We start from the raw sequence: 19,548 nt of genomic DNA on the forward strand, positions 1-19,548 counted from the left end.
GGTAATCACAACATGAGGAACTGTATTAAAGGGTCGCAGCATTAGAAAGTTGAGAATCACTGGTTTAGGTGATGATGAAATAACCACACGGGAACTAATGGTATTTAATGGAGTTGAATGACAAAACATGATGGTTTACTATACTCTTACTTTTGTTCTTTGTCAGATATTTTTGATACTGATACGGTAAAAAGGACTAGTTTCTTTAATTCTTCAGTGTTTGAAAAACAAGTAAAACAAGGTAAGACCTTCAATCCTTAAAAAAACCACCACCACCACCACCCTGTAGCTTCTCCATTTCTAGTTGTCTGAAGCCTTTGGTTTGTAGAAGCTGAATGAGAGCTGGGTAAGAATCATCCTTCTAATCTGTCTGGTCCTGCATCCCCTCAGTAGTCCCAGGAGTTTTTGTCTTTGGTTTAAGTGCGCTCCAATAGTTTTTATTCATCAAAACCAGTACCAAACATGTTTGAATAAAGCCTAATGAAGTTTAAATGTTGCCTTAAGTAATTCGAGACAATATTAAGTAGATGAAAACAGATAGTAGAGGGTGGGACTAATCTTTTAAAATTAATTTACCCTGTAAACAAAGAATTCTTTTATAATAGCCTTTGGAGAATGGTTTCCTTGAATAGAAATTTATGGCATAATGTACATGCCCTGACCACATAAGAGCAGACTGCCAAAAATGTCGGCACTGAAAGATTCAGAACAGAACCATCATAAAGAACAGTAGAATTTTAGGGGAACAGGATGTCCATAAGGATGCCAGAGAAAGAATTACCCAAACAGGAGGGGAAAAACTTGGAGAAGCAATATCACAAAACTCAAGACTGGTTTCTAAACCTCACCAGTTAAAGTCGGATGGCCAACTCAAGTGCTCCCTCAATGCAAGAGCACTTTGTTCTAATAACCTGGCATCCTGTGATGCTCACCTTCCTGACATGCTCGCTGAAGACAATGGGTGCATAAGCTAATGTGGTGAAGAAAGCTGATGGTGCCCGGCTATTACAAGATACAGCATCTGGGGTCTTAAAGGCTTGAAGTTAAGCAAGCAGCCATCTAGCAGGGAAGCAACAAAGCCCACACGGAAGAATCACACCAACCCATGTAATCACAAGGTGCCCACAGGATCAAGTATCAGAAGACCCAACAAAGCCCATCTGTAGACAATTGGACATCCCCTCACAGAAGCGTCACAAGGAAGGCAAGAACCAGCCAGAGAGCAGTATAGCACAGACAAAATACACAACATTCCTCTAGTTCATTAATGCTTCCTCCATCCCACTATCTAACAAATCTGGCTAGGCCGGAGCATGCACACTGCTACAGATAAGAGCTCTTGACACACAGAATCCAGGACACATAACCCCCTCAGGATCAATATTGGGAGTAGCGATAACATGTAGGTAGGGGGAAGGTGGAGAATGAGGGGACCGATTGCAATGATAGATGTACACCCCCCCTCTCAAGCAGACGAACAACAGTAACGTGGGTGAAAGGAGACAGTGGATGGTGTAAAATATGAAAATAATAATAATTTCAAAATTATCAAGGGTTCAGGAGGGTGGAACGGTAGGGGATAGAGGGGGAAAAGCGGAGCTGATACAAAGGGCTCAAGTAGAAAGAAAATGTTTTGGAAATGACAATTGTGCTTGATACAATTGGTGTATATTGTTACAAATGCTGTTAAGAGTCCCCAATAAAATGATTTTTTTTAAAAAAGCAGAGGCTCAGACATTTCTAAATTTGAGAAATCTAAGAACTGAAAATGGGTATAGAGAAGTAGAATAGGCTACCTGAAAAAATATTCTGTGAATAAAGTAGATTTCACCTAAAATAATAATTTTTCCCAATTAGTATACGCTACACTATTAGAAATGTAAACTCACTGCCATTAAGTTAGCTCATTTGGACTCATAGTGACCCTATAGGACAGAATAGAACTGTGGGCTTCAGAGACTAAATGTTTCCCAGAGTAGAGAGCCTCACCTTTCTCCTTCAGGGCAGTGGGAGGTTTTGAACTGCTGACTTTGTGGTTTAGCAGTCAGGGTTCCTGTGTTACACTATAGCTTCAATATATGTGATATAACCAGGAGAGCCACAATTAAAATTTAAGTCTGAATGACTCTGAAACCTGGATTTTTACTTAATGTGTTGATATTTGCCTCACTTTCAGGTAAGATTTCAATAATTTAGCAGCTTAAGACCTTTATACTATTTAAATAAACTTCACATTACTTAGGTCTATTATTATTGGCCTGAAGCAAACCCAGCCAATTGGCCACGTGTATTTGATCCAGTTTTGAATCTTAAATTAAGTTGCATATTAATATTTAAATATTAAATTTAGCTTCTCTTGCTTTATTTATTTACCTTATATCCTTGGCCCCTGTTGGCATTAGAGTTCACGACCCTAGCTACAGAAAACTGAAGAAAGCATTGATTAAATTGTTATTCTCTAAAATAGTATACATCAAGTTGATTCTGACTCTTCTGGAACCTAAATAAGGACTCCAAGATTGTAAACCTTAGTGGGATCAAACAGCCTTATCTTTCTCCTGCAGAGCAACTGGTGTCTGTGAATAAGCGGTTTGTGGATAGCAGTCCAATACTTAACCTTAAGCCACTGGCTCCTTAACATCATTGAGTAAGCACTCAATGGGAGTTATTAAAGTAATGCCAATTCTGCTCATACTTGTAGGAACAAAATTTAATGGTAATATTCTGAAAGACCACAAGATGGAGACATGGCTCCACAACTGGATCTTTATAAATTGTGACATTCCAAGTTACAAAGCAAAAAGTAAAAGTCAAGTACACCCACTGCCATCAAGTAAAGCCTAACTCATAGCAACTGCTTCACAGGTTTCTGAGTCTATAAATCTTTACAGAAGCAGCCAGCTTCATCTTTCTCCCAAGGAGTAGCCTGTGGGCTTGAACCACTAACCTTTCAGTCAACAGCACAAAGTTTTTACCTACTGCACCACCATGACTCTTTAGCTCAACTACAGAAAAATTTAAAGGATAACCACATATACTTTGAATGGGTATTATGTATATCTTAGCTCAAAGTTTTAATTAGTTGGGTTACTTCTTATGCAGAATATATGATCTGATCTAGACGAGATCTTAAAAAAACACCTCTGCATGTATACTTCTTTTAGACATTATACAAAGCTCATAGATGAACTTACCTACATTGTATAGTCAGTTGCCAATAAAGACAAACTCAAGCCTCTATTTGAATTCCCATGAACAAGCTATATTAGCCATCTCATACTCTTTTATAAAGGAGTTACCTTTATTCCTCAATGCTCTTATAAATAGGCCCCCCCCAAAATACTTAGATGTATACCTAAAGGTACATTTGCATTAAATTTTAGCAAGACCCAAAGTATGACCACAGTTCTTTGGTAAAAATATTTCAAGGGGCTTAGGTAATGTCCTGTGATTAGCAGGATTCTGGTTATAAACTCTTGCAACCAAGTGAGTTATAAGTGATTTCCTTAAGATTCCTTAACATTCCTTCAGCCTAAAATTCACTCCGAATTTATCAAAGCATAGCTTAAATACTGACTGTTTACACTTAACATATTACCTTACTGAGATTTCCATCACATTTGAACTCTAATACTGTTTGTGTTCTTCTAATATAGCAATGCTGCACTACAAGCACTTGTGTTCAGTGGTAAAGTGAAATTACTGGTATGGTTAACCACATGTCAGTAATTCCCATGAAATGGCTGAGTGAAAACATACAAGTAAGACGCAGAGGACTCTAACTAGGGGATTGGTCAACTCTGCTATTCTGCTACGTAAAGTGAGACATTACAAAAGCAGGAAGAGAGAAAATCCCATGACCACCAAGAAAGAAAAGTCACTAGAGATTGTATACGAAATCTCTGCAAAATTGAGTGATAGTGCCCATTCTGACCACGCCAAGGGAGCGCAACAGAGCAGCAAAGGGAGCAAAGCAACGAAGCCCCTGAGGAATCCCCAAAACAGACTTCCAGACTTGGAGGGCAGGGCTTGACATCTCATCAGACTCAACCGGAAAAATATACTTAAGGGTCAGCAGACAGACCTGGAACTATTTATAGGCCCTCCCCACCACCCTTCATGTTTATCTATATAAGATAGGCAAGGTAAACAATCCCGAGGAGAAACCAATGGGACTGATGGTTCTGGGGATACAGAGAGAGTGGGAAGTAGGGGGAAGGGAGGGGGATCAAACAAACCCAGGGATAAGGGAACAAGAGACCTAAAATCAATGGCATGGTGAGGAGAGTGTCGAAAGCCTGGTGAGGTTTGAGCAAATGCAATATAGCTGAGAGGAATTACTGAGAGGCAAATGAAGTCTCTTATGCTAGTGGGACAGGAGGAAATAGGGGAAAGAATCTAGGAGGTGAAAAACATTTATAGAGGTATAAATAGGTATGTATATATGTAAATATATTACTATATAACAATAGGAATATAAATCTATGTACATATATTTATATGTTAAACATTAAGGCAGCAGACAGACATTGGGCCTCTACTCAAGTACTCCCTCAACGAAAGAACACTGTTCTAATAACCTGGCATTCTGTGATGCTCACTTTCCTGGAACTATTGCTGAAGACAAAATGGGTGCCTAAGCAAATGTGGTGAAGAAAGCGGATAGTGACCAGCTATCAAAAGATATAGCGTCTGGGGCCTTAAAGGCTTGAAGTTAAACAAGCCGCCATCTAGCAGGGAAACAACAAAGCCCACTGGGAAGAAACACACCAGTCATCATGAGGTATCTACAGGATCAGGTATCAGAAGACCCAAAGCCCATCTGTAGGCAACTGGACATCCCCTCACAGAAGGGTCACAAGAAAGGGACATGTCAGTCAGAGTGCAGTATAGCACTGATGAAATAAATAACATTCCTCTAGTTCTTTAATGCATTCTCCCTTCACCCCACTATCATGACCCCAGTTCTACCTTACAAACCCAGTTAGACTGGAGCATGTACCTTGTACAGGTTAAGAGCTCTCGACACATGGAATCCAGGGCAGATAAATCTCCAGGAACAGCAATGGGAGTATCAATGCCACAAGGGTAGGGGAGGGTGGGGGAAGGGGGGAATCGAAAGCAAGGATTGACATATAACAGCACCTGGCCCCGAACAATAGAAACCTGGGTGAAGGGAGACAGCAGACAGTGTACGATATGAAAACAATAATACGGCCTTTGTGTTGCCCTTCGCTTTTGGAAACTAGTGAACGTGGTGTCAGAAAAGGTACAAATTAAACACCCTGTCAGCCATGTTCTGCTTTTGAATTCGGTTTCTTTGGCGTCGGAGCTGCATAAGGAACAGTTAAAAAAAAATCCACAATAATAAGCTATACTTTATCAAGGGTTCACGAGGGTGGTAGGGTGGGGGAGGGAGGGAAAAGAAGAGGAGCTGATACCAAGGGCTCAAGTAGAAAGAAAATGTCTTGAAAATGATGGCAACATATGTACAAAGGTGCTTGATACAATTGATGTACGGATTGTTAGAAGAGCTCTAAGACCCCCCAATAACACAATTTACCAAAAAAAAAAAAATTAGAACAAAAAGATTGAGTGATGGTAGCACTGAGGGAGCCTATGAGATGGAGTAGTGGCCGCCACAGACCAGATAAAGCTCAGTACCTTTGGGTAGAAGGCTGGCTTGCTGAGTGGAATTCCCTTTGGGTATCATCAGGTTTCTAAAGTAATATTTGTTCAATGGGGCTAAGGTAGGGGGACCAAGTGGCTCAGGACCAGAAGGCCTTTCAGCATGACTGAGAAGAGCCACTTAGGGCAAAACATTCTTATAGACCCGCTAACTTTGAGTATTACAAATGAGTGGCCTTTGCAACAGCTTAAAAAGTAATTTCCCGTGAGGGACAATAGACCTTTTCTGCCTTGTGGCAGTGGGCCTTGGGCTGGTATTGAGCTGGATTATTTCCCCCCATTGGGTAGCAGGAAGAGGCTAGATGCAATACCCTCCCCCACAAAGAGATTTCCTAAACTTTAAGACATAGAACAGTATCTCAAATATTTGAAGAAATTGGTAAATTACTTAAATCTGAAAATGCCTACATCCTTAATACAAACAACAGGCTTTCTCTTCATTTTAACTAGACTCGAGAACACGGTTTTTCAATCTCAGTATTACTGTCATTGGGCTGGATAATTCTTTGTTCTGAGGGATGAATTAACTATTGTAGGATATTCAGCAGCATACCTAGCCTCTACTCACGAAGATGCCAGTAAGTGCCACTCTTCAGCTAACAAAAATGTTCCTAGATATTAACAAGTATTGGGGGATTTGCTCTTCTTAGTTGAAAGTTACTATTTTAGAGGTTTAGCAGGTACCTCACCAAGTTGGGGACCACAATCAGGGGTGCAAAAATATCTCCAATTATTTGGATACTAAAAGTGCTAAATACATACATGGACCTATCTACCCCAAAAAAACATAAATATAATAAAATTAGTCTTTGAGAGTATTTCCCACGGTGACTGACATCTTCAATTAGGAGAGGTCCTTCCGAGTTTTGGTCTTTTTTTTAAAAGATCATTTTATTGGGGGCTCGTACAACTCTTAAAACAATCCATCCATCCATCCATCCATCCATCCATCGTGTCAAGCACATTTGTAGCCATCATCCTCAAAACATTTGCTTTCTAATTGAGCCCTTTGTATCAGGTCTTTTTTTTTTTTTTAATGAGTAGCCCCAGAATTCATCCAATACAGAAATATAAGATTTTTTTAAATGTACACCTTTATGCTTCATTTTAATCCAACAATTCTGCTCCCTAGACATTTTATTTCTATGTTCTGCAGGATAACCAGTACATTTGAATTATGTTGTTGACAAAGGATAATGCAAGTACTATGCATTACCAGAACAAACCAATTTGACCTAAATTAAGTTCAGCCAGAACGCTCCTTGGAAGTGAGGCGGACGAGACTCATTTTAGACATGTGATCAGGAAACCAGTGCCTGGAAAGGGACATTACGCTCGGTAAGAGAGTAAGCAAAAGAGGAAGACCCATAAAGAGATGGACATAGTGACAGTAACAACGGACACATATGTAACAATTTTTTGGACGACACAGAACCAGGCAGTGTTTTGTTGTGCTGTGCATAAAGTTACACTATGAGCTGGAGTCCACTAATGACACCTAATAACTAATTCTTTTAGCACTTTACCAGAGGTCCTTAAACTTTTTAAATAGGGGCCAGTCCACTGTCCCTTAGATCCATTGGAGGGCTGGACTATAGTTAAAAAACAAACAAACTATGAACAAATTCCTATGCACACTGCATATATCTTTATTTTGAAGTAAAAAAACAAACATGGCAAAAACACCTGGCAGGCCGGATAAATATCCTCAGTGGGCTGCAGTCTGAGGACGCTTGCTTTAGACCATCATCTGTTTCAATTCCAGTAGCCCAATAAGGAACCTTGGTAGAGTAGTGTTTGGGCCTCTAACTAACCATCTTTTAAAATGCCCTTTTCTGTTTAAAATCTTTGAACAGCTGTACATGATTCAATAAAAAAAATTAACATAACTTATAGGAGCCCTGGTAGCATAGTGGTTATGTGTTGCATTGTTAACCACAAGCTGTTCTGCTGGAGAAAGATGAGGCTTTTCTATTCCCATAGTTACATTCTCAGACACCCACAAGAGCGACCCTACCCTGGTCCTATAAGGCCACTATAAGTTGGAATTGACTTGATGGCATTTCTTTTTCTTTTTTGAGCACTACATATAAAATTCTTCACTACTGAGCTACAGGTATTGGTCTAGCCTTTTCTCTCCTTCACTTTGTGATTTTCCCCACCCCACCCTCAAGTTTTTCAGCCACACAAAATTACTTAAAAAAAAAAAAAAAAAAAATCCCAGAAGCGATCAACCTCCTCTCTATCCCTGGCTATCTTCTATATTGTTTCTGCATCAGCAGACTATCGCGACACCACATTCCCCTTACAGAGCTGTTGTGTGGATTAAATAAGAATGTACCGACTGGTTCACGGTCAGTACGCTTAGTAACTGTGGTTAGGGAACTTTTAATAAGAGGGTGAAGGTCTTGAAGACCAATAGGATTAAAGAAGCAACATAAGCAAACAGGTACAAATAAACACATTTTTGGGTGGGTGTGAAATCAGTGAGAAGGACTTCCTAAAAAACAGTGGGGACCACGTTATTTGTTAGTTATTAACAAATGAGTCATTTGAGGGAGAGGGTAAGGAGAGAAGGTGTTTAAATGCAAGTAAAGATCAAACTAAAGAACCCATTTAAGAGAGAACAGTTCAAGTGTGACTCCAATGTCTGGTTTCTATTTCGGTGCATAGAAAGTTAGAGCTGATCAACGAGGATTGACAAGCGTGATCCATTCAGTGCCACAGCAGCCATGATGGTGCATTATCATAGTACGCCCTCCTGCCCCTTGAATTCTGAGAAGGCAGTAAAATGCTGGCACAAGACTTAGAATAGTTGGCTCTTCCTGTTCAGGTTCAAGCTATTCCCTTAAAAACAAGGAAATCAAAGTCCACAAGTCAAGAAAATTAGTAACCCCAATTAGCTGCACAATAAAAACCACGATTGTTAAAAAAACAAACATGTTCGTTTTGAATTTAATGCTATCCGCTTCCTTTATTCAAATAAATTATTCAACATTTATCAAATAATTATTAAACAATAAGCTATTTAAAAAACAAAACAAAACTCTCACTGCCATTTAGTTGATTCCAACTCATGGCAACCCTATTCATTGCCCCTGTGGGTTTCTGAGACTGTGGACTTCACGGGAGTAGAAAATGTTTCTCCTGAGAAGTAGCTGGTGGTTTCAAACTGCTGGCCTTGGAATAGGCCAACAAATTACCTATACAGACTCGATCTACTGCTGGCAAAGACGGTGTTTGCTAAAGTACAAGGTCTGGGGAAACTCTCAATGAGATGGCAACAGGCTCAAATATACCAATGATCATGCAGATGGGGTAGGACCCAGCAACATTTCACTGGTAAACATCGAGGCAGAGAACAATTAAAACACGACTTCAACATTGTGTTTGTTTCTTGATTAGCAACCAACAATATAGCCTACAACAACTAAATCCCAATTGCACCAAGTTGATTCTGACTCAGAAAAATACATGTAGAGCATTCATTTAAATATACCTTAAACACAATTTTCTGGAAATATTTAAATGCTCCTAAAAACAAGTTATTTTCCTTGGGTATTCTTGTTTAAAAGTGTCACCTGTAAAACATTTTCTTTCAAATGATCTGGGTACTACACTAATCACTCTGATAAGATATACTAACATGAAGTGTTTCAAGCTCACTTTCCAAAGAACATTACATTTGTTCTGTAGTTTGATATTAAGGCAATCAACATCCCAATTAAAAACTGGGCAAACTACACAAATAATTAAACACGAAAATATACAAATGGCCAGAAAAAGGGTTGGTGGAATAAAGAAATGCCATTTTCTTCTAATCAACAAGCAAAGTTAAAACTGCACTTAAGGATATGGAATAGGTATTACAAATGGTTTACCCTTGACTGAAAGCCTAAAGACCAGCAGGTTGAATTCATCCCACGGCAGCATGAGCCTGGTGTTCTGCTACCATTAATGTTACAACCAAGAAAACCTCAAGGAGCAACACCTTCCTGCGGTTACCAAGATTAGGAATCAACTTGACTGAAAATTAATCTGGTTAAGAAATGTATTTCTATCGATCATGTTAAGCAGCTCTGGTGGTGTCCTGGGTGACTCATGTTAGTCCGGCAAGCACAGTATCAGTGGTTCAAATCCACAGGTCATTCTGCAGGAGAAAGATGAGGCTTTCCTCTCCTTTAAGGTTGCTATGAGTTGGAACAGACTCCACCGCAGAATTTTCTATCAAAAGAATTTTCTATCAAGTTACAAACATTCAGTGCATGGACCGCCCCCGCCCCCCAATCTTTTCTTTGTAACTTATTTCATTGCATCCTTGGCTGCAATGGCAATCGTGATTGTCTTCATTTACTCAAGGTTCCAGAAAGTGTTCACCTTGACTCCTTGGAGAAATCTCATACTCAGCTAGAAGTAGAAATTGCTACTATCTTTATGGAGGCCAAGTGAGAACAAATACCAGAGCTTTAAAAACAAAGGTAATCTTTTAATCCAAAAAGTTAACTGTTTATTATCTAAAAGATATAACTGAGGTTGTGTAACAGGAATTTTTATGAAAAAAAAATTTTTTTAATGAATAAGCATTCATTACAGCTAGATGTAGGTGATTGCTTTACGAACACTGTCAGCAATGAAGGAGCCAGATATAAACTGCACTAGCCCAGGAAAGCAACTACACACTTCCAGCTTTCTTTTCTTTACTCATGGCAGTACACCATGATTCCAATACAATGGCATATGGCCACGAGTCACCTTGGGACCTTTCACTGCACAGCTACAAAAGCCACAAATTGTCTGCTGGTCACCAAGTTGAAACATTTGCTATCTGGGAACTAGACCCTGAGAGAAGAGATCACATTTTACAGAACTTTGTTTCTTCCTAACAAACACAGCACTGTCCACTGAAATACAAACACTCACATGTATAATTCACAATTTTCTAGTAGCCACATTCAAATCTTTCAACCCACTGCTATGGAGTCAATTGTGACCCACAGGGACCAAGGTAAAAAGCAAAACAAAACAAACAAACCAACTAAAAATGTCAATATGCAACTAAAATAAAATTAATGAAAAAAATTTCTTTTAACCCTTTATAAGCCTTCAACATCCAGCATGTTACACTCACAGTAAATCTCATTCAGATGCTAGTTTTCCTCAGAAATACTTATATTTAAGAAAACTTAAAATTGAAAAAGTAAATTCACACATCCAAGCAGTTCTAAACATACTTAAAAACTGTCCAGAAATTGACTTGAAATATCACTTTAAAATTTTAAAAGTTGATTAAAATGTAAAATTCAGTTCCCTAAGCCACATTGCAATTGCGCAATTGCTACTTGTAGCTAATCACTGTTGTATTGGCTACCACAGGCCCAACATTTTGCCAAAAAATTAGGCAACGAATGAATGTAACAGGAAAAATAAAGAGATAGTAAAATAAATTTGTAGCTATCAAAACCATAACCCATACAATTTTCTTCATGATAGAAAGGAAGTTTCTATTGGTTGTTATTGGCATAGTTATTGGTTATTAGTGTTGGTGTTAAATTGAAAGACAACCTGAATAATCTATAAAGTTTATTTTGTCAAATGGCTTAAAATTAGATGCCCTAGCTGATACATTAGGAGTCAAAAAAATTTTTTTCACAGGCCAAAACAAAGGATGTAGCAAAAGGAAATTTAACATGGCTATCTGTCTTCTGGCAAAAAAACAACAACCCATGGACGTCAGAAGATAGTGTTTTACAAAGGAGGTTTGAGTTAATGTACAACATGGTAAAATTAATCTAACCATAGGTTGCAGTAACAGGATTGCGCTATTAAAACAAAGAAGGCAGTAATCTCCTGTTTTCCTAGTCTACTGACCACACCTACATTAATATGGACAGTAGAAACGATGTTTGAAATCATGGTAAAGAGAATATGCCTTGAAGTGATAGGTGAATGCCTGAACTATGGTTTAAAAATCTGCTGTAACTCTGAAAGATTCTCGATTACTTTGTCTTGCCCAGGAGTTTACCAAAAGTTGTCCACAATTTCAGGAAGGGAGAGGTGTGGTCACATCACTAATGGCAACACAGCCATTTATAATTAATGTACACAACATTCCTAGTAGACATATATTCTCAACTATGCAAGGATTCTAGTTAATGACAGATGCAAACATCTCATCTTAGGCGTTATGTACTCAACATATTGAAACATTTTATTGTTCTATTTCTCCTTTAGATTAGGGCTTTACATTGTGTTATGGGTAGGTGATATATATGAATTTGTCTCAACAGGTAAAAGGGGACATCACAAAGTTATTTGTTAAAATCCATGATCACAATCAGTATCCCTTAAGTTACTAGTTTTATAAAAGCAAAGAATACGAACTGCAGGTTTACAAAGGCAGCAGAACCTTACTTTACAGTGGTATTTGTTGTTTATTTTGCTGACAAAAAAGAGGAATAAAACATAATTAAAACAAACAAACCTGGTTTACTGAAATACATGTACATAGTAAAGATACAAATCTTGAGTACAGCTCAATTTTTAAAACCTGTGTAGTTCAACACTCAGATAAAGCATATTTCCAGCACCTCAGAAGATTTCCAAGTGCCCCTTTCCCAGCAATCTGCCATCAGAGTTAACACAATTCTGAGTACTTCAACATAGGCTAGCTTCTCACTGCAGATTCTTATATTTTATTTTCTTGTAGCATTTGATCAGGATAACTTTTATCTTGCTACAGTTTTGGAATTAGAACAAATTTAGGCCTCATTCAGTTTTCTATTATAATCATTACAGTGCCCCCTCAGTCATGGCTGTTGTATTCTTTAGAGAAGAGTAACAGATAAACAAATCAATCAGCTTAGCATCCACAAAGCCCCTTGGTCATTAAACAAACTTGTGTATAAGGGAAACAACAGTCTTGTAATACATCTCAAACTCTGGGACCTTTAAATACATGCAGTTAGTAACTACACGTTATCAACTATACTGGTAAGGCAAATGCATAAGTTAATACAATGGCATATCCTAATGCATCAAATGAACATTATGTATAGACATGAAGAACACCTACATAAAACAGTAAGCTATAAGTTTCAAAAAGATAAACATAGAGAACAATATAAAAATGTTTAAATAGATTGATGCAGATTTCAGAGTTCTGCATTGTGTCAGAAATTTTACATTCTATTTTATGTACTGCTCTGTCAATGTGAATAAAAATGTAGCCTGCAAAATCTCATACATAACCCACATAATCATGACTGCTTCATTTCACTGGCCTTTTCAAAGTCAAGAGTCAGAACTGTAACAATGACTGCATTGTGCTATAGTCTTTGAACTCAAGGGCCTTAAAATCTTTTTTACAATGTGTATTGTCATCACTGGGCTGTACTGCAGACTTGGAAACAAAATAAAAAGTCCTTTCCTGGAAGCTATTTCATCTGGGACTACATCTAGGAAATCATTTTACTATTTAAAATTAAGAACACAATTCTAGGCCTCTGAGAAGCCCTTTCCATCATTCATTTAAAAAACCAAGCAACCTTAGGGTAAAGGAGGAAACCGCTATAGATCTCAAACTCCAGAATAAGAAGTGATAGAAAGTATACTTCAGGGTTCTTCATTTCAGTTACAGCGTCTGGCATAAGGTACAGGGCTCGATAACTAAATTTTCTTAGCTTTCCTCTACATTTTGTCAGTTACTCATGATTAGGGAGGAGGAGGATCTGCCTCAACCAACTAGTAGGCTCACGCACATATTTAAGTAACAAGACAGTTGTTTCATGTGCAGATGAATGGAAGGCAGAATATAAATACGTTTGGTCTCATCTGCATTGCCAAGTCAGTTATCAAAAGGTGCAAGACTTGCTTGCACCCTAGCAAGTCTGAGATGGAGCACAGTTTGGTTGTAAACATTCAGAATAATTTCTTGGCGTCTCCCTTTTATATCTGTGGTAGTGTCACACTGAGAACTCTTTGGCCTCATTATGTTACTTGTTACTTAACAGCACAAAGCAAACATGCCTGGCAACTAGCACACAGAATCAGCAGCACCCACACGCAAAGTACTTGGAAAAAAACAACTCCCAACATGATTTGAAATCATATATAAAATAGCCAAACTTCCTACATCGTTATTCAACTGCAGAAACTATTTCCTATACTCCTCACTTAATTTCCTGATTGGAACTCCTTAGGACTTGATATGAAATAATATAGGTAGGGACTGAAATTTTCCAAATTTCTAAACTTTTAACGATGTTAAACACAAAACGTACAATTCAGCATTAGAAATAACGTTCAACATTTAAAGCAAAGTCAGAACAAGGAACTGTGTTACAGACCTGGGTCAAATTAAACTTTCTAGGCCAAATTAAACTTTCTAGCGCACACACACACACACACACACACACACACACACACACACACTTTTGACCTTTGTTTTTAGGCAGTATGAGATTACCTTAGATGACTGACCTTTATAGTCATTCCAAAAAGGGCTACTAGAATAGTTTGGAAAGCTCCATTAACTACAAACAGTTCTTTAACTAACTTGTTAAAACAGAAAAACCCTCAAGTATCCTAGAAAGCCATTAACGTTCACATAATTTTCATTCTTTCCCTCAGGGTAGAAAAGGTCCCTCTCAAAGAGAGCTAATTTAGGCAATGTTTTTTAAAAACATTCACGGTATTATGTAATTAACGTTGCAGCGGTCTAAAACTCAAATCATGAAGCATTTTATCCAACTTGAAAAGAGTCGAGCCAAAATAATCCTAAATTTCCACCGAGAGGGAAATGATGCATACCTGACGGATAAAACATTACAACTTTTTGCCAACCACCCGGAAAGCAGCATGGAAGGCACCAAGCACCCCCACCCGCAGCACCGCGGGGCAATAGTAAACTACTGAAGCACTAGCCCCACCTACTGATCAGCAACACTTCCTGAAACATTTTGGCACCCCGAGTCGCCTGTGCTCGCGCGCTCCCCCTCCTCCACCCGCCGCTCTGACCCAACCCAAATCCAGTTGAGTCACTAGGTCTTTATTAATGCTCATCTTCATGCTCTTTATTCCACCCCCCCTCTCCAGAAGGTTCTACACGCCTCCCCGATGTGAACGGAACTACGCGGTGTCAAAGTGTGGTTTGCAGCGCTGAACCCAGAACGGGAGGGCGATCGAGCCGCTCGCACCCCCTGGACGGGCGGGCCGGGCCCAGGAGCTTCACAATAGCTCCTCCCTCTTGCCCCACTCAATCCACAATTGTCCGCAGGGCCGAGCGGCTGGCTCCCCGGTCTAGAGTCCGCTGACCCTTCAGCCCGCCAACAGCCACAATCTTGCCTCCACCCGCTCCGTGCGCGGGGTGCACGGAGAAGCCCTGAAATCTCTCCCCCCGCCCGGCGCTCGGCTCCCGCGATCGCTCCCCTCCTCCGCAGCCTCACTCCCCCTAGACCGGCCCGGGGCCCTCGCCCGAGCGCCGGGCCCTCCCCGGCTGCCCTTTCCTCACCCTTTCATCTTCCCCGCCTGCTGAGGCCGTCTTTACCACCGATCTCAGCGCCGCCGCCGCCGTCGCCGCCCAGAGCTCGGCCACTCAAGCCCGACCAGCCGGCCTCCTCGCCCGGCGCAGGGAGCTCGAGCCGGGGACCGAGAGTCGAGCGCGGGCCTGTGTCTCCGGAGGGGGCGGGGGTTTCTCCCGCCGCCGCGCTGGGGCCGCTGCTTTCCACACGTGCACACGGAGCGCTCGGCTCCCGCCCGCCGCTGCCAGCCAGACCCGCCGCCGTGCGGTGACCTTTCACCCCGCCCCTCTGCGCGCCGGCGCGTCCGCCGCCTCTCGCGCAGCCGCAGTGCTGTCCTCCTCGCACCCTTCCCCGTCCCCCGCCTCCATCCCGATCGGGCCCTCCATCTTCTAACTGAGCTACGCCCTCTGGCGTCATTCTCCTCCCACTCTTTACGATACTACCAGTGGGCATGGCCTGCTTGGGCTAGCGGTAAGGTCCAGATTTTCCCACTCCTTTCTGTCTTCTCCCTCTTCAACGAGCTCAATCTTTCCCAACCCTCTTTTCAGTAGGTCGTCTCCAGAGTGACCTTCAAGTGCTCTGGCCTCCTAATGAGATTTTAGAAAGAGAGTTCTTCTTTAAAGTCCATGGGAGTCTTAGTTAAGTGAGTTTTAAAAATAAGCAAAAGTCATTAACAAGCGGACAGATAACTTGGCATCCACCCAACACTCAAGTTTCACGATCACATGATTGGGCCAAATCTTACGGCTGGGGATTTTACCGGCGGGCCCCAGGAGGACGGAACTCCATCGCCATTTCCGGTCCCGAGATCGTGGCGCGAACGTCACTTCCTTGGCGGTGCGCGTTAACCCTTGCGGTCCACGCCGCCTACATTGTGCTTCAGAACGTAATCTTAGTGACATTTTCTTTTGGTTTGCCTTTTAATTGAATCCTAAAAAAAAAAAAAAATTCCAACCATCTTCAAAAAAATCACAGGCTCCCGGATCGCAGAGCGCGCGCAAGAGGGCGGCAGGGCGGGGCCGCCGGTCACGTGAGCGACTAGGCCCCGCCCCCGCTGCAGCTGAAGACTTCCCCTCCCGCAGTGACAGAGCCTCTGGGTCGGTGGTCGGTACTGGTCCTTGCACCTCGCGCCCGGGCGGGTGAGTGGCGACGGGTAACCGGCAACGGATAGGGAGAGCAGGAGGGTGGGAAGGAAAGAAAAGAGGGCTTACGAACGACGGTCTTCGTCGCCTGGGGCTTTCCCCCGCCCCCCGCTGTCACTGCAGGGGCCAGCAGTTTATCTGTCCGGTTTTGCCGATCCTCTCTCCCCACCGAGGCAGACCTTGCTACCAAGGGGTTGCGATGTCCACCTTCTCTGGGCTTGAGGATGAGTTGCGGCCATTATGGTTTCCTATCAGGAGTCCTTGAGGTTTGGGGGAGTGGGGTTGCTTTGCCTTCGTCGCGAGGTTCCATTCCCTAAAGTCCCATTTTTGGGCAGGGCTTCTGAATCGCCTTACCCCCCAACCAGGCTGGGGAGAGAGGGGATAGGAGATAGGCAAAGCCCTGGAGCTAAAGGCGTCTCCGGTGAGACAGGCTGGTGGGAGGAAATGTCACTGGAATGGCCCTCACTGCGGAGTCACCCAAGAGCGTGCTCCCGAATGTGCTTTCTCAGTAATCCGTCGGGTTTTATCTGCCATTCCTGCCGGAGAGAGGTTCTATAGGTTTTCACGTGATTTGGGGTGGGACTGGAAGGATAAAAGCCAGCTTCCGTCGTTCACTTGTTAGATTTTTCTGGTGCCGAGAGAACAGTTAAGAGAATACAGAGATACAGCAGCTTCAGAGCGGGAGCCTTGGTGGCGCGGTGGTTAAGCGCTCGGCTGCTAACCAAAAGGTCAGCGGTTCAAATTTACCAGCTGCTCTGTAGGAGAAAGGTGTGAAAACTCCTTGGAGCAAATATGGACGGCCATGGGTAGCCTCAAAATGGGACGCAGATAATGCGACAGCCTTGATTGAATGGGGAGGTGTGGGAAGATGGTTTTACAGTCGTGATAGTGTAGGATGCCCAAACTGGCGTATTGACAAATGGCTTCCCTGAAAGGGAAGTCATTCCTCAGAAACCCAGCTGGTGAGCAAGCAATATCATTAAACCAAATCTATTCAGACCAATTTAATCGTACTGGTCAAGGTTAATTTGAGATCTTGTTGATTACATATTTTCTTGCCTTTTGATAAAGATATTTGCTATGCCTCCCTAAAATCCTATTTAATTTCTACTAACAATTCCTTGACAAGTTTGGGGGTTAATTTTAGTCAAATGCCACTTTTTTCCCTTCTTAGCTTTCCCTTTATAAAATTCAAGTGACCTCTCAGATTTTAATCACAGTGTTTTGTGCAAATACAGAAATTGTTTTGCCTAGATGTTCGACCAACCACATACTCCTATTTCAGACGTAATGTAGTAGGCAATGTTTTGCCTCCAAACACTTGGCTTTAGGGAGCACTGCTTCTTAGTTTGGGGTTAAACACCTTTATTTGTACTGCAAACTCAAGAAAGCTCTTTGGTTCTTTTAAGTTGAAAGCCCTTATAGAAATTACAACTGTAACGTTTTAATTTGTTATACCTTTTCTTTACTTGAAAAAATTATGTTTTCCGTTAAATCCAGTAGTTTTTGAAGCAATGTAATATTAAGAGCTTCAACACCCCTCCCTCCCCAAATTCCCCAAACCAAACTCACTCAAAGGACACGAAAAATCAGTGAGCTAGAATCCTTTGAATGGTGGATGTGACTGACTTAATTGGTTTGCTTTTCTGTACCTTCCGAATTGTCTTCCACAAAGAGATCTTATTTTGTTAAAAATTTGAAATAATGGCAATATAGCAAAATGTTTATGATAAATTCACAATTGAAAAGCGCCTTGCTAGAAAACAGAACCTTGAAGACTATTCTTGCTAGCTTTCTCTTGAATTATGAAGATCTTTCATTTCTTGTAGTTAAATAATTTTAGCGTTGTGTCCTTCAGACCCCTACTGTACAATAGCATTAATCTGATAGGGTTATGTAGCCATGCGCACTGTTTACACTCAAGTAATCCTTGTTTTTGTTAACCTCAAGTCCTTTCTGACCCTCTGGGAACAGAGTAGAAGTAAGCTCCATAGGTGTTCAAGCTGGTGACCTGTCAGAAGCAAATCACCAGACCGGCCTTCTGAGGTGCTTCTGGGTAGGTTTCAAATTCCATCCTTTCTACTTGTTGTCCACCACCTAGCCATTTGCTCTTGCTAGGGTCTTCTGGCCGTGCTTGCTATGGGTATGTAGTTTTGCACATTTATTTCCTCCAGATTGATACTTCTCTGAACTGTAGAGGACTGAAAAGAATAAGCAGTGTCACTTTATTGCTCAATTGACATTCCACTTTATTGCTTTGGATAATTCCTTAAGCAGCCTGGATGGTTCAAACCAGTTTGGTCTTGGTGAACCTGAAATGGAAAAGAGAAAATCAACTAGAAGCACTGAGTACTAGAAGAAAAAAATACCAAAATGAGAGAGCTTGAATGAGTCTGCAGTTTTACTTCACAATTCGCTAAATTTTAGGGAACTCATGAAAGCAATAATCCTGATGAAATCTAGAGACTTAGTAGTAGGAATTGGTGACTAAATTGCTGGTAAGGCTGAATGTAAAAAAAGAGTTTTGATATATACCATTTATGCACATGTATAGACATACTAGCCATTTAGGATTAGCTTTATAAGTTTGAGCGTTATCGGCAGAACTCTTAACACTCATAATGATGTAATTAACATTCGTTAAAGGTAAAACTGAAATTGTGCTACAGGCCAATACTAAATGGTATGTAAGAGTCTTTTGAGTTAGTGTCCCTGACAACATTTCTGCTTTTCCCCTGAGGTCTTTCTGGAGCCCAAGACCTAGTGGTTAGGTGTTGGGCTGCTGATTGCAAAGTGAGAAGTTAGCAACTTCCAGCTGCTCCAGGGGAGGAAGATGAGGCTTTCCACTCCCATAAAGAGTTACTGCCACAGAAACTCTAGACCTGCCCTGTAGGGTCGCCATGAGTTGGAATTGACTCAATGGCAGCAAGTTTTCTGGCTAGTCATATCTGAGATCACTTCTTTCACTGCCTGAACAAATTAACCACCTCTAGGAATGTTCTGCCTTCAGAACTAATCCCTAAACTATAGACTACTGTGTGATATTTTTCTTCCTCTATGTTTACTAATATTGCTTTGTATTTAAGTATTGTTTGCTGGACTATTTTACACTAAATCTTCTAGGCGTTCCAGGATAGCGTCTTTACATTTGTGTCTTCAGCCAGGATGGTAAAGTACCTGATTAACAAAAGAAAGAGCCA

The 19,548-nt window shown here is 41.1% G+C and overlaps 2 protein-coding genes and 1 non-coding gene across 4 annotated transcripts in view; 2 read left to right on the top strand and 1 right to left on the bottom strand.

Annotated features, from left to right (window-relative positions):
• NAA50 (N-alpha-acetyltransferase 50, NatE catalytic subunit) overlaps nt 1–15,441 on the bottom strand; it is a 25,762-nt gene extending 10,321 nt beyond the window's left edge. Inside the window, exon 1 of one of the 2 annotated variants that reach the window (XM_045286188.1) lies at nt 15,197–15,441. In XM_045286188.1, the coding sequence (XP_045142123.1) occupies nt 15,197–15,204 (8 nt within the window). In that variant the 5' untranslated portion in view covers nt 15,205–15,441. The remainder of the gene's footprint in view (nt 1–15,196) is intronic. The other variant, XM_045286187.1, reaches the window with a different exon arrangement.
• Nucleotides 5,216–5,349, top strand: LOC115868078. The gene has a single exon (XR_004045400.1). It is a non-coding gene; the product is annotated as a small nucleolar RNA SNORA13 (small nucleolar RNA).
• An 808-nt stretch (nt 15,442–16,249) lies between the features above and the next one.
• Nucleotides 16,250–19,548, top strand: part of ATP6V1A (ATPase H+ transporting V1 subunit A) — a 65,492-nt gene continuing 62,193 nt past the window's right edge. The window contains exon 1 of the mRNA XM_004706406.2: nt 16,250–16,345. The gene's annotated coding sequence lies outside the window, so the exon portion shown is untranslated. The remainder of the gene's footprint in view (nt 16,346–19,548) is intronic.

This window comes from Echinops telfairi, unplaced genomic scaffold (assembly GCF_000313985.2).
Source record: "Echinops telfairi isolate 266 unplaced genomic scaffold, ASM31398v2 ScPeMD7_6;HRSCAF=24_0, whole genome shotgun sequence".
NCBI classification, from domain to species: Eukaryota; Metazoa; Chordata; class Mammalia; order Afrosoricida; family Tenrecidae; genus Echinops; species Echinops telfairi.